The following is a 15,366-nucleotide window of genomic DNA, read 5'->3' as shown; positions in this document are numbered from 1 at the left end:
TTTTTTGTTATCCTTTTTTTTATATTAGGCTGTGCACAATTTTGCATTGTTAGCTTTACTAGACTGTGATTTAAATATTCTGTCAGGAATGAATCGAATAAAGTTTTACCTTCTCAGTCTTCCACATGTACAAATCTTTATTAAATGTCCATTATGACATCTTTGATATGGAGAATGTTCTATAACGCCCTTTAACAAAAGGAGATCATGGCCAATTAAGCACAGACATCTATCATTACTGGTCTCATGTTCAGGGGGGTAAAAAATCCATACAGATGTTATTTGTGTGTGTGGCCCTCCCTGTCTCTGGGTCATACTTACAAAGCTTAACAAGCATGGACTTCTGTTGGCAATCTGTCTTAAAGATTAATGGGAACAATTTTTAATGTCATCACTTTAGTTTGGTACATGTTTTTGTTTAATGAAGTGAATCACGAATATCTCAGTTTTTGGAGTTCATTCTTCATACTTTTTTAGTATTTTCTGGTGTACTTATTGTAATTTTTGCAAGTGAACCTTATTTTAGAAATTGTTGACAAAACCTGCAGAGTTAAAATTGACGTTGTCCTCTCATCAGTTGAGTTGTTGGTCAGGTACTGTATATCTTAGACAGTGGGCATCTCTATTACTCTATTTTTAAATCAGGGGAACTCCAGAGTACGTTTGGAGCATTTTCAAGCCCTGAATATTGAAATTGGTGCTATCAAAAAGTATCAAGGAATACTGATCCATAATTCCTTGAAAGTAGTGTCACAGGTAGATAGGATCATAAAGAGAGCTTTTGGCACATTGTCCTTCATAAAGTTATACTACTGAGTACAGGAGTTGGGATGTTTTTGTTGAAGTTGTTTAAGATGTTGGTGAGGCCTAATTTGAATAATTGTGTGCAGTTCTGATCACCTACCAACAAGAAAGGTATCAATAAGATTGAAAGAGTTCAGAGAAAAAATACAAGGATTTTGCTGGGATGTAAGAGTCTGAGTTATAGGGAAACGTTGAATAGGTTAGGATTTTATTCCCTGGAACAAATGAGAATGAAAAGAGATTTGATAAAAGTATACAAAACTATGATGGGTATAAATAGGGTAATTGCAAGCGGGATTTTTTCATTGATGTTGTGTGTGACTAGAACTAGAGGTTATAGGTTAAGGGTGAAGTGAAGTATTTAATGGGAATTCCTGCATTCAGATGGTGGTGAGAGTATGGAATGAGCTGTCTGCAGTGGCACCTGGGTCTGGAGGAACATTGTTTCATGATGTTTGATGACAATAAACTTGAACTCGATAGTGTTAGACTCACTTTAGCCAATTCTGTACGTTAATTTCATTGTTGCATTATGCTTCTTTTAATCAGGTCTTTTCTCAACCTGGGATTCGTAAGCAGTTTATTAATTTCATTAAGTTTAATTTACAAGCCTTTCTCTTGTTTGACATGCTACACTTGACAATGATATATTGCCTTGGTTAAAATCATAAATTCTTACTCACAATCTGAGTTATTGTAGCTTGAAACTTAAAGGAGAATTGCTAGTGTACTTTGTAAGTAGTGATTTCAAATGTCCTATTGTGTGCACGTATACCTGAAGCATGTGTACCTCCTCCTCCTGTCTTCTCCTATCATTTTGAATCTCCCCCTCCCCTTCCCAATTTCAAATTTCGTACTATCTCTTTCAGTTAGTCCTGAAAAAGGGTCTCAGCCCTAAAAGTTGACTGTACTTCTTCCTATAGATGCTGCCTGGCTTGCTGCGTTCCACCAGCATTTTGTGTGTGTTGCTTGAATTTCCAGCATCTGCAGGTTTCCTCATGTTTGCGTTTTTAAATTCACTACTGCGAAGCCTCTTCCAGTGATGCCTATACTGAAGAAATTCAAATCTTCTCTTCGATGGGAGTTTAGTGAAACCCTCTCTCACTGCTCCCCATCTATAATTTCTTCAGCCCTTCAACTTTTAGACCACATTTTGTCCCAGACCCGTTACTACAGCCATATATCCTTCCTTGGAACGTGTCTCCGCTGCCAATTTACTCCAGCTGGCTTTAGGATTCGTTTTCGAGCCTCTCAATTTGGACCTTCTGAGGATCCCAGGTACTCACATTTAATTGACTCTGCCTCCCGTTGTTTCTCTCGTCGAGCTCTGAGAGCAGCACTCTCCGCTATGAGGAGGTACCTGGCGTCCCTATCCAAGTCCCTTCCACACCTCCGGGACATTTTCTTCGCAGTTCGTAATGGACCTGCCCGTTATTTCATCCTCCGTCAGATCCATGCGTGCAATTGCCATTTCTTTGACTTTGTCATGTTGGGCAAGGATCACAAGATCTTCCATCTGCAGACCCCAGAGCCTGCTGGCTCCAACGCTAGCAGGCATGAACTTCGGATTGCGGCCCCCGCCGTCCAGCTCGGCAGCTCTACCAACCCAGGGCGTATTCAAAACCCGGATTCCAGCACCATCAATGCGGGTTCCAACGACCATGGACACCTTCAGAGCGATTGTGCAACTTCCAACTGCGACTCCAGCCTTGAACTCCAGGCCGGGTCTTCACATGCTGCTATTGTGACTTGCGTCTCCTCTTCCCCCACCAATACTCTGCAATCCCGTCTCCTTCAGATCCCACCCTCAGCTCCTGGACCCTCAGAGGCTCCATCTTCCTCTCACCCCAACCCTCTCCTCTCCACTGATACCACCAGCCTCCTCCCCCCCACCCCCTCTGATCCCACTTCTCATCCGTGCCGGGTCTTTACCATCCCCTCCGACCTTCAACTTTCTGAGGCAGAGCTTTCTATCCTCAGTAAGGGCCTTACCTTTGTCCCCCCTCCGCCCACACCTCAGCGAGTTCCGCGTGCGCCATGACGCTGAACTCTTCTTCCGCTGGCTCCATCTTCGAGCCTACTTCTTCAGCAAGGACTCTTCCACCCCCACTGATGACCCCTTCTCCTGTCTTCAACCCTCCTCCTCTTCATGGACACCCCGCTCTGGTCTTCTGCCTGCTCTGAATCTCTTTATCGCTAACTGCCGACAGGACATCAATCGTCTCGACTTCACTGCACCTTGTCCCCATTCCAACCTCACTCCTTCGGAACGCTCTGCTCTCCACTCCCTCTGCACTAATCCTAACCTTATTATTAAACCCGCCAATAAGGGGGGTGCTGTTGTAGTCTGGTGTACTGACCTCTACCTTGCCGAGGCACAGCGACAACTCGCGGATACCTCCTCTTATTTACCCCTCGATCGTGACCGCACTAAGGAGCACCAGGCCATTGTCTCCCACACCATCACCGACTTTATCCGCTCAGGGGATCTCCCATCCACTGCCACCAACCTTATAATTCCCACACCTCGCACTTCTTGTTTCTATCTCCTACCCAAGATCCACAAACCTGCCTGTCCGGGTAGACCCATTGTCTCAGCTTGCTCCTGCCCCACTGAACTCATTTCTGCATACCTCAACACTATTTTATACTGCCTTGTTCAATCCCTTCCTACCTATGTTCGTGGCACTTCTCACGCTCTGAATCTTTTCAATGATTTTAAGTTCCCTGGCCCCCACCGCTTTATTTTCACCATGGATGTCAGGTCCCTATATACTTCCATCCTCCATCAGGAAGGTCTCAAAGCTCTCTGCTTCTTTTTGGATTCTAGACCTAACCAGTTCCCCTCTACCACCACTCTCCTCCATCTAGCGGAATTAGTCCGTACCCTTAATAATTTCTCCTTTGGCTCCTCCCACTTCCTCCAAACTAAAGGTGTAGCCATGGGCACCTGTATGGGTCCCAGCTATGCCTGCCTTTTTGTTGGCTTTGTGGAACAGTCCATGATCCAAGCCTATGCTGGTATCCATCCCCCACTTTTCCTTCGCTACATCGACGACTGCATTGGCGCTGCTTCCTGCATGCATGCTGAGCTTGTTGACTTCATTAACTTTGCCTCCAACTTTCACCCTGCCTTCAAATTTACCTGGTCCATTTCCAACACCTCCCTCCCCTTTCTTGATCTTTCTGTCTCTATCTCTGGAGACAGCTTATCTACTGATGTCTACTATAAGCCTACTGACTCTCACAGCTATCTGGACTACTCCTCTTCTCACCCTGTCTCTTGCAAAAATGCCATCCCCTTCTCGCAATTCCTCCGTCTCCGCCGCATCTGCTCTCAGGATGAGGCTTTTCATTCCAGGACGAAGGAGATGTCTTCCTTTTTTTAAAGAAAGGGGCTTCCCTTCCTCCACCATCGACTCTGCTCCCAAACGCATCTCTCCCACTTCATGCACATCTGCTCTCACCCCATCCTCCCGCCACCCCACTAGGAATAGGGTTCCCCTTGTCCTCACCTCCCATCCCACCAGCCTCCGGGTCCAATGTATAATTCTCCGTAACTTCTGCCACCTCCAGTGGGATCCCACCACCAAGCACAACTTTCCCTCCCCCCCCCACCCCGCTTTCCGCAGGGATCGCTCCCTACGCGACTCCCTTGTCCATTCGTCCCCCCCCATCCATTCCTATCAATCTCCCTCCCGACACTTATCCTTGTAAGCGGAACAAATGCTACACATGCCCTTACACTTCCTCCCTCACCACCATTCAGGGCCCCAGACAGTCTTTCCAGGTGAGGCGACACTTCACCTGTGAGTCGGCCGGGGTGATATACTGTGTCCGGTGCTCCCGATGTGGCCCTCTATATATTGGCAAGACCCGATGCAGGCTGGGAGACCATTTCGCTGAACACCTATGCTCTGTCTGCCAGAGAAAGCAGGATCTCCCAGTGGCCACGCATTTTAATTCCACACGCATTCCCATCCTGATATGTCAATCCATGGCCTCCTCTACTGTCAAGATGAAGCCACACTCAGGTTGGAGGAACCGCACCTTATATTCCATCTGGGTAGCCTCCAACCTGATGGCATGAACACTGACTTCTCTAACTTCCATTAATGCCCCTCCTCCCCTTCTTACCCCATCCCTTATTTATTTATTTATTCCTTTTTTTTCCTCTCTCTGTCTCTCTCACAATAACTCCTTCCCTGCTCTCCATCTTCCTCTGGGCTCCTCTCCACCTTTCTTTCTCCCCAGGCTTCCTGTCCCATGATCCTCTCGTATCCCCTTTTGCCAATCACCTGTCCAGCTCTTGGCTCCATCCCTCCCCCTCCTGTCTTCTCCTATCATTTTGGATCTCCCCCTCCCCCTCCAACTTTCAAATCCCTTACTAGCTCTTCTTTCAGTTAGTCCTGACGAAGGGTCTCGGCCCGGAAAGTCGACTGTACCTCTTCCTAGAGATGCTGCCTGGCCTGCTGCGTTCCAGCAGCATTTTGTGTGTGTTGTTCAATTTTCACACCTTGTGGTACATCAAGCGGCATTTTTGCCCTTTCCGTAGCATTTGACTGTTTTTCATGAGGCCAAGTTGCTAGCTCGATGCTCAACCCAACATGGATGGAAAGCATGCAAGGAGCTGGACAGATTCGAACTTGGGCCATTCCCCTTGAAATCCAGTGCTGATGTCACTGCATCGCCAGCTGGCACGTATGAAGCATAAGTATTCACTAGAAATTCACATAATACCATGTTACGGGTTCAGTGACACCAATCTCAACATATTTGAACATTCAGGCCTTAAAAATACAACAAACGTACTTTGGCTTTGGAATTGTACCCGTAATTCAATTGTTTTGAAGTTATTGTAGCACACATTTCATGACCAATTGGTGCCAGTGACCAGGGCTAAATTCCTGGGCAAATGTGTCTTAAAAATTGTTACGTTGGCCTGATTGACCCTCCCACTCCCACCCAGGTGATTTGTGCCAGTGCACTCTGTGTTTGTGACTCTACTTGTCCCTCAGTGGAAGAACCAGTTCCTTGAAGTGGAGTAAATCCTGAATCCTACAGATGGACTGCCCTAAAGATCTGCAGGGAGCTTAAGCAAGCAAGAGATTTTCAACTCTTTCAAAATCTTTGTCAATTAACATTTAACAACAGTTTAAAACAGATTTAAGTAATTGATTAAGTTATTGAAATTAATGAAAATAATAAAATTATTTTTGCTGATGTAAATTTATTAAAGCATTATTAATTAAAATCAAGAATTTAAAAACAAAGCACTTCATTTACCTGTTTTATTTCTCAGCCCTTCAATATTTGCTGATTGTTCGTTCATACCAGTTATGTGCTCTTGATGCCAATCATTACAATACTATGGAGCTGCGGTTAATCTATTATGTATTTTTTTATATGTATTTTACAGTTTGCAAAAAAAGATGGTGCTTGCATCTGGTAGGAAAGAAAATGGCAGGGGAAAAACTATGTGCCTTTCAGCCCATAGTTGGAAACTTATCATTTCTCAATAATATAACAGCTTATTTCGGCACGGACTAGAAGGGCCGAGATGGTCTGTTTCCGTGCTGTAATTGTTATATGGTTATACCGTTACTCTAGTCTAGTGAGTAGGCCTAATGTGGGCCAGCCCTGATAAACAGTCTCTGCCCAAAAAGTCGACTGTTCATTCCTTTCCACAGATGCTGCCTGACCTGCTGAGTTCCTCCAGCATTTTGTTTGTGTTAGTCTGGATCTCCAGCACCTACAGAATATCTTGTGCTTAATGTTTAAACTGTCTACGATTACAGAACTCAAACTATAGCTACAATATTTATTAACAAGATTTTTGAGCAGTTTTACAAAAGTGTTAATCCTGAGGACTTTGCCATCTTTTGAAACAGAAGGCAACTAAGATCCTTTGACTCCCTTTCCACTTCCAGTGCTGATCTCTTTGAAGATGATGCCATTCAGCATTTGCTGAAGTATGAACCTTGGTGGCAAAACATTCAGAGGGTAAAAGAAAGTACCAAAGAAACTCAGACTGAAGAAAATGATTTGACAGATTCAAGAGGACAGTGTGGTGAGTGGCTGATGGTGTCTAATGTTAATCAACAGACAAGCTGATCACTAACGTTTAACCATTTCTTATCATCGAATGCCACACTTAATCCAGTTGAAATTCTGGACGGGTACTGTTCCAGCAATAGACAAGAAGGAATTTAACTTTATACTCTATGCCTAAATGTATTATTAGAAGTATGGTCCAAAATTAGCCTTTGGCCTACATAAAGTGCATTGAAATTCCAAAATTATATTAATCTATATTAAATTATTCATTTTCCAGACCTTGGCATGCCAAACAGTAATTAATTGCACCTACTGGGAAAGCTACTTAGTGTAATTTCAAGCCCTCGGCTGTAAACTTTATTGTGAAATGGCTTGCAGCATTACAAAGCAGATGGTTTTAAAACAAGCAATCTGCTACATGTGTAATGATCAAGTGTTCAACCAATTTTAGAGTCTTCCTTCCAAGATTATCTCAGTAGTTGCCAGTGAAAATAGCTGAGGAACAATATTGTGATATTTTAAACACACCCTAAATGGACTAAATAGTTTGTTTGAGTTGTATCATGGAATATAAACAAGCATTAATGAAAAAGTTACTAGGCGATCTAATGTTACTGTTTTTAAGATATCATTTGAAACTCAGTAGTAAAATAATGATAAAAAATAAATTTTATTGATCGTCTTTTGCACATTTATAAAGGAGTGGTATTTAAAAATCAAATAATGGAAGTTAAAACATTACTTATTATATGCAGTGTTGAAATTGGGTAATTAATTTAGTAATAGTGTGTGTGCACTATTATTTTATTTGATTTCCAGACTAAATGTTGACATTAAGATCTCCAGCTGCAGCGAATGCACTTGAAGGCAAAACATTTTTTAATTGTATTTGCACAGTGCAGAAGATTAGTGGATCAGATTATGTTTCATCCTTCATGCTTGAAAACAAGAATGAGAATTTAAAAGATTGTTATTTTATCAGACTGAGAGCCAGAGTAGTAGCCATGACATGGTGATGGGTACAAGTGACAGTCCAATATTTTCATCAATTATTGTGATATAGTTTGCTGGCAGAAGTGATTGACTGGGTAGGTTTTTATTTATTTTGGACACTATGCCTCCTCATTGGGACAGGAGACTGCGGCCAAACAGTTTCTACCTAGTGTCATCGGACTTCATGAAGGGTCTCTGCAGGAAATGTCAGCTGTTTACATTTCCGTTGCTGCTGCCTGACCTGCTGAGTTCCTCCGGCACTTTGTCTATGTGTGTTGAGTCTAACTAGCGTCAGTTGTGGCCCCTGGGATCTACACTGTGCCCAGAGCAGACAGTTTTTAAGCAGCTTCGGTTGCACTTGCTTGTGTTAAGTTATACATTTGAGGGGACACATGCCGACTCAAAAAGCAGTAATTTTTGATGAGTTTGTCCTTTTATTTTGACTGTTTTCCGGAAGACAATAAAGACATTACCTGTACTAGGTGTCTGCGGTGATTTTGTTCATTTATGGACAACCAAAGGAACACTGAGGCCATGAATTCCTCTGTTGAGAGCTATTAGGAACTAATACACAGTTTTATAATGCTTGTGTTCAAATTTGTTCTGTATTTCATTTGAATACAGTTTGTCTTTACTCAGTTTGTCTTTTTGTTAATATACTTTTTAACTATTTCCATGAAACTTTGTGCTAATTGAGTCAAAATGTACTGGTCCCAATGAGTCCCAGTTATCTGGAATCGGCTGTATTCTGCAGATAATTTGTTATCTTGGTTATTGTTGTGGATAAATTGTGGAATTTGAAAATGACGATATTCATCCAGCAGATACATAAAGTCTAAATTCACTGAAGTACTTGCTAATCTAGTATAATTAAACAAAAGCAACTTTTAAAACAAGCTTTAATTAACATCTTACAAAGCTCATTGATGCATTGAATAAAATCCAATTCTTTGCTTTCAGTCAAATTCTCCGAGCATGAAAAGGAGCAGCTGCGAAAATTTACCAACAGAAACTACCTGCTGGATAAAAGCTCTTGTCAAATTGCCTTCACCAGCCTGGTTGACATACTGCTTGCCTATGCATATGAAGTTCGCAGCACTGAAGGGGAAACAAATGTAAGTCAACTCACCCATTCAAATAGTTGACCTTTTTTCAATAAAAAGAAAAGAGGAAATTTGAGCTCCTTATAGTGAGATATATCACTGTTGGTATGTGATTTTCTTTTTTTTCTGACCTTTCATGCCTGCAGCCAATATTGGGCATTTCAAAGTCAACATCAACCAATTTATTTATCAACTAACTGCTATTCAAATATTTTTTCAGGCTTATAGTACTTAATGCAAGTTTGCTCCTTGTTATGAATTACTTGAGTGTGTTTCAGTGTAGAAAATCAGCAGATAATCCCATTCTATACCCATGTCTTGTAATCTCAAACTTCAAGTGACATTGGTATGAATTATTATGCTTACCAAATCGGAGTGATTTCATGTGTGGATTGAGAGTTTGTGTGAATTACAAATATACTTGAATCTCTGGTTATTGTATTTCACAAGACAGAATAATGCTATGGTAAAACTGGATAAATGGCACTCTCAGGACTTTGCTAGAAATCGATAAGCAGGGTTTCTGGAGTGTAGGATATTATTTCTCTTAACACCCTCACAAGCCTACCCAAGTTCCTGACCTCCTTTGTTTCCAACCCCAAATCCATTTCCAGCCACATACCTGATATCCCCAATTCGCATTAGTGAGCCAAGTTCAGGATCAGGAGTTTTGAGCAATTACAGACTACTTTATGAGTTTTGGTGTACTTTTATAACCATGGACTCCATTCAAAAACTCAAAAGGGTTTACTGTCTACTGTTTGTCATTAACTCCTTCCAGCAGCTTCCCCCCCCCCCCACATCCAGCCCACCTCACAAACTTCTGCATTCCGTGCAAGTTACTGTCCAATCAGTTTAACTTTATAACCTAATCTTGTTAATGAACTCTTCTGTTTTCTCACTGTTACCTTTTTCAGACCGAATCGTCATGGAACATCTGGAAACTCAGTGGAACACTTTGTTGGCTTGAAGTAAGTGAACTGACTTTTAATGCCTTTTGTGTTTCCTACCATTTGGAAAAGTTATGCAATCTATGAGTGCTGAATTATGCACATTGGCCAAATAAGTGTTCTGCCTTCAATACTTTCCCCTTCTGTGATAGTGGTTACAAGGTCATAAATGAATATTAACGTGATATAAGTCATTGATCAACGGGAATGACAGATGGCAAATGCCTCTATAACAGTTGGATAGAAACCAGGAGAGATACATTGAAGATTGGTCATGCTTTCATTATGAGCTGTTATGAGGATTGCATAGAGCAGTGAGAGGCAGTTACAACTGTTATGTTGTTTGTTGGCTTTGCTTCTGAATTCAGTTAGCTGCATATTTAATCGTATGTTCATTGGCCCCTGAACTGCCAGGATTTCCCCCCCCCCCCAGTGTATTATCTCTCCCTGAGGATAAAGTGCTACGTGCCCAAGGCTGCCAGCTTTTGTTTTATCATACCCAAGTGCTTGTTCTGCATGTGTAAACAAGGTTAGTGATTGTTGGCAAACTGACTGTGGCAGGTTCACTTGTGTCCTCCATTACCCTTACATTTAGTTGTACTTTTGGATTTTAGCAGATGCTTTGTTCATGCTCCATATCGCAGCTGTTCACTCAAGCAATCCCTTGCTTGATTTTAACTTTGCATGCATTGAATCTGTAATAAACCACAGGTTGGGAGTGAAACAAAGGCTCCTGTTTTCATAATTCACCAAAGGAAAATAAGTGCATCAAGTTCCCTTTATTTATTCTGCACAAAGTTCAAATCCAAGTTGCAGGAGCACCAAAAATACTCATTAGATAATATTAATTAAAGCATTGCATCATCTGTTGAGTTACCAGTAGGTTGGACCAAATTGATCAGCACATGTATCTTGTGTACTTGAAAGTCAGAACCTGGAGCATTGGAAGTCTCTTTGATTTGAACGATGCTTACTAATCAATGAAAGGTTTCCTGAACTTGAGTGAATTGTTCAATCCAGACTTCCTGGTAAATCTTCAAGCACTGATCATTTTCAGAATTAACACTGAGGTTGTACCTTATTTTACAATGAAGATCGATTTGCTTGTAAGTACTGCCTTGCTGCATGAGTGAATAAGAGAGGCCATGATTGTAGATTGGAGAGATCAAGTTGAGTTTATTTGTCACTCAACCACATACATGAATACAGCCAAACAAAACAGCACTTCTCTGGGGCCAAGCTGCAAAGCACAGTACCAACTGCACACCCAAATATAGAAGTGATAGCAGAAAAACATACAGTCACAGAAAAATTTTTAGCCCAAGTGCCTGACTCCCATGGCCTGTAGATTGATGGTGCATGGGATGTGGTCGTGGAGCACTGTTTCTGCAAGAACAAGCAAGCAGCAGTTTCTCATCACACAGTAGTGCAATTGCAGACAAATGAGATCCAGTGTATCTTCTGCCAAGTGAACAGTGAAGGACAGCATTGATGGGACAAGCCAGCCCTCAACTCACCAGGGATTCCAGTGTGCTGACAAGGACCTCACTATCTCCCACACTGCCTCCGGCCTCTCCTCTCCCGAGCGATTACAGCAGCCCATACCATGGTATGAGGGCCTGGTCTGTGCAACGCCTAGAGATGATGGATGATTTTTTTTTAAACCTCATTAACCCTCTCCTGAATTAGCCCAATATCCTTTGATAAGAATAACAGCTTATAGTCAATTGGTTTAATGTTGTGAATATTCTCAGTGACTGAGCCTTCATGGCCCTCTTGGGTGGAGAATTCCAAAGACTACTTGCCCTGTGGGTACAGAGTTTCTTCATGTCTCTGTCCTGAATGACTGACCCCTTGAAATTAGACTGTAGTTCTAGACTCCTCAGTCAGGGAAAGCAACAACTATATATCTACTGTGTAAAGCACCATAATAACTTTGTACTTTTCAATGAGGTCTGCATCTCAATGCATTTGTGAGGTAAGGCAAAAGTGCTACTTTTGTCTGGGTCTTAATAGAACTGAATTTTCATTTCAGTCAATTTTTAAGAAAGAGAAATTGTTACCCATTTTCATTGAGTGAAAGTTGTGCTCAATATTCATAAATCTAGTTATCTAAAAAGTGAATGAATTATAATGTCATGATATGTCAATGTTATCAGCATGGATTTTTGTTTTGTTCATATAGACTTACCATTCTCTTCAGGAAGTCATCGTATCCTTCAGCAGAAGAGTTTTGTGTTATCCGTTTTACCGACATTTCCACTTGGCTCTGAAAGCTATTGAGGATGCAGTCTTAATACTTCTGTTGGGTAAGAAGTATTGGTAGAATTAAACTGAAAATCCTGGTCTTAATATTTTATTGTTATAATGAGTAGCAATAAACTTTTGGTTATGGAAATTGTGTTTGTTAGTTGTACTGTTTAGGTGAAGAGGCCTGCTGCTCTCCAGCCCAACCCCTGACCTTTTCAATCTGGCCTGGTGGTTAAATCGATCAAACAGTAGGCCGTTCCTTGCTCTCATTCCCGGGTCCTGTTGCTTCAATAAGCTCTTAGGCCCCCACCTCGATTCAGCCCGTATTCGACCATTCCAATTTGGCCCAGTGCTTAATTCAATCAGTCATCAGCTTGGTCCTACCTCTTGGATCTGCGCCCTCACCACCTCCACCCTGGTCTTTTCAAATCACCTCCAAGTCTGCTCCCGCAGCCAAATATTAGCTGATTCACCTCTCAGGCCTTGGCCCCAGCACCTGGATTTGGCCCATACGCACCACACCACAACCGTCCTGCACCTTCGAGACTTCAGTTCACACTGCAAAAATGCCAGGTTGTACAGGTAGTTCAAAAGTTCCTAAGCTCCGTCCCTCGAGTTTCTCAAAGACTTAAATACACTTAATTGAAGGTGTTCCTATTAGTAAAACTTTAAGTGTGAAAGAAATATTTTAGCTTTTTTTAATTTCAAGAAACCACAGGATTTTGTTTCAGAACAGAATTTTGTCGTTGCATTTCTGTGGAATTACATTCAAGACATCATCTGTAGATATTGTATACGGCACATTGATGACATTTCCACAACTACCTGAAGGCTCTTCAGCCTTCTCCACTGCCAGGAGGCCGAATGCAAGCCTCATATTCCATTTGGGTAGTCTACAACCCATGGCATGAACACCGAATTCTCTTCTTGCCCACCTGTCTAGCACCCACCTCCTCATCCACCCAGTTCCTTCTACACACATCCAACCCACCCCCATCCACCTCACGCCCAGTTTCTTTTCCCTCCTCACCCCACTCCCATCACTCAAACATCCCTTCCGCTGGAAGAATATACAGGAGGGAGCACCCTCCTACTGTTCCCATCTGCCCACCCCATCTCCCAGATTAGGTGCCACACTGCCATCACATTCCTATCTGATTCCCCATCATCTGTTGCCGCTCTTACCTCAACCTACCACCTCCTGGCCTCTGTGGCAATTTCCGTCCTTCCTCCCTCCATCTACCTCTCATCCCTCTTCCCCCTGCCTCTCATCCATCACCCTTCATCCCTCTTCCCCTAGATCCAGCTCTTGCCCCACCCCTTGCCCGGTTTCTAATTTATTTTACTGGCTCTCTCCCCTCAGTCCAGAGGAAGAGTCTCCACACAAAATGGCGACTGTCCATTTCCCTCTGCAGATGCTGCCTGACCTGAGGTTTCTTTTCTCCTTGGCATTGATGACACCAGCTTTACTTCACCACCCTGTCTCTGGAATCCTCTTCTTTCTCAGTGTTGTCAAAGTCTTGGCTAAACTGCAGTAAATTCTGTTAATTATTGTTAATGGGGAATCTGTCACCTGTCATTTTAATTACAAAATCAATCCCAAGTTCAGGTGGCCACTTGCTACCACCTGTTCCGATGGCTTTGCGACAGTCCAGACTAATAAAATCCACTCTTCGCCGCATTGAGCATGACTGAAGGACAGCGTCCCATGCTGGAGAGTTGGTGGGGGGCTAGAGGTGGGAGTGGGAGGGGCTCAGGCAAGAGCAGAGTCCATAAGCTTATCTGAGTGAAGGCCACAACTTTGGCTGTGTGCTGCAGTGCCTGGCTGGCAGAAACTCTCCTGGCAGCCAGTCACTCATCAACAGCGTCAGGAATTCCGCCACGGTGCCACATGAGGGCCTGTTCCCACCTGCCAGCTTTGCACATCAGTGCCAGGAGCCTGGTGGGAGAAAACCTGCTGACAAAAATCAGTAAGTGCTTTTCATTGGAGCCAGTCCAATCTCTGATGCCATTAATCTGTTGTGCGTGTGAGGCCACAACAGCCCTACTCATAATATTTGCGAGACCACGCTTTGTTTTCAGTTGGCAAATGTCTCAGCTTTTCTGTTTGAAAAGATCAATTCATTCAAAAGTTCATTCATTGCTTTGGACAGATATGTAACTTTAAGCACCCGTAACAACTCTGTCACTCACCCTACCAGCTTCCACCCTCACCATTGCCACAGTGCTACTGCTGGAGTCCTTTTTCGTATGTTCATTGTCTCATGTCTCAATTATTCTAATGTTTTTTATACCAACCTACAGGCGCTACCCTTTCTCCTTTTGTTAAGATCAGCTAATCAAAACTCTTCATCACTCATCAACATTAAATTTTAGGTTCTGATTTTCAAGGTGAGCCCCCTTCAGTACCTGACAGTTAATCATTTGGCTATCACCATCTAGCTGCAGAGTTCCTTGCAAACCTTGCACGGCCTCCTCCTCTCAAATCTTGACTTCTCATGCATCTATGATTCTCTGGCAAGCTCCTACCCTGTCTCTTCAACAAATATACCTTGAAGACTTGACTGATTTAATCAGGCTCTGATAGTTTTCCACTGCAGCTTTGTAAAGCTCCTTACATTTTTTATGACACTAAAAATTGTGAATATAATTTGTCTTGATTTGGTTGTTTGTAGAAACAATTCAAAGTGCCAGTAGACTATCTTGATTGAGCATATGACAATTAATATTCAATTAAAATATGGTTTAAAATCTCAGTTAAATTTCAAAACTGGATGTCGGATGTTGAAAGCAATGCTTCGTATTGAATTTGGAGTTCTTGTGGCTTAACTTTTTTATAATAAAGCCAGATATATTAACTTGCCCAGGGTCTTAACAAAGATTTTAAAATTATGAAAGGTGCAAACTTCGAGTTCTTGTCTTAAATAGTGGAAGGCATTCATTTCATTGTTGCAGAAACTGAAGTTTATTGTATTAACAAAGTAAGTTTTATCTTGAACTGTGCCATACACAGGCACAGTCACATATTTAGTTTTAAAGTAATAAAGATAATCTGTTTGCAATTTCACAACTACAAGCAATGCATTTCTATTTTCTGTCTTGTGATTATGAATACTGTGTTGCTAAATGAGATAAAATCATATATTGTCCTCAGTGTAAAAATCACTTATAAATGACTTACAGTGATCCTTCAGTCAAATAAATTTAGC

General features: G+C 42.2%; 1 protein-coding gene across 3 annotated transcripts in view; it reads left to right on the top strand.

Annotated features, from left to right (window-relative positions):
- Positions 1-15,366, top strand: part of shq1 (SHQ1, H/ACA ribonucleoprotein assembly factor) — a 127,957-nt gene that overhangs the window by 57,941 nt on the left and 54,650 nt on the right. For all 3 annotated transcript variants that reach the window (XM_072280585.1, XM_072280586.1, XM_072280587.1), the window contains exons 7-10: positions 6,735-6,874; positions 8,815-8,969; positions 9,875-9,928; positions 12,093-12,216. In XM_072280585.1, coding sequence (XP_072136686.1) covers positions 6,735-6,874; positions 8,815-8,969; positions 9,875-9,928; positions 12,093-12,216 — 473 coding nt within the window. The remainder of the gene's footprint in view (positions 1-6,734; positions 6,875-8,814; positions 8,970-9,874; positions 9,929-12,092; positions 12,217-15,366) is intronic.

This window comes from Mobula birostris, chromosome 16 (assembly GCF_030028105.1).
Source record: "Mobula birostris isolate sMobBir1 chromosome 16, sMobBir1.hap1, whole genome shotgun sequence".
NCBI classification, from domain to species: domain Eukaryota; kingdom Metazoa; phylum Chordata; class Chondrichthyes; order Myliobatiformes; family Myliobatidae; genus Mobula; species Mobula birostris.
The sequence above is the reverse complement of the archived record's forward strand: the minus strand, read 5'-3'. Positions and strand labels throughout refer to the sequence as shown.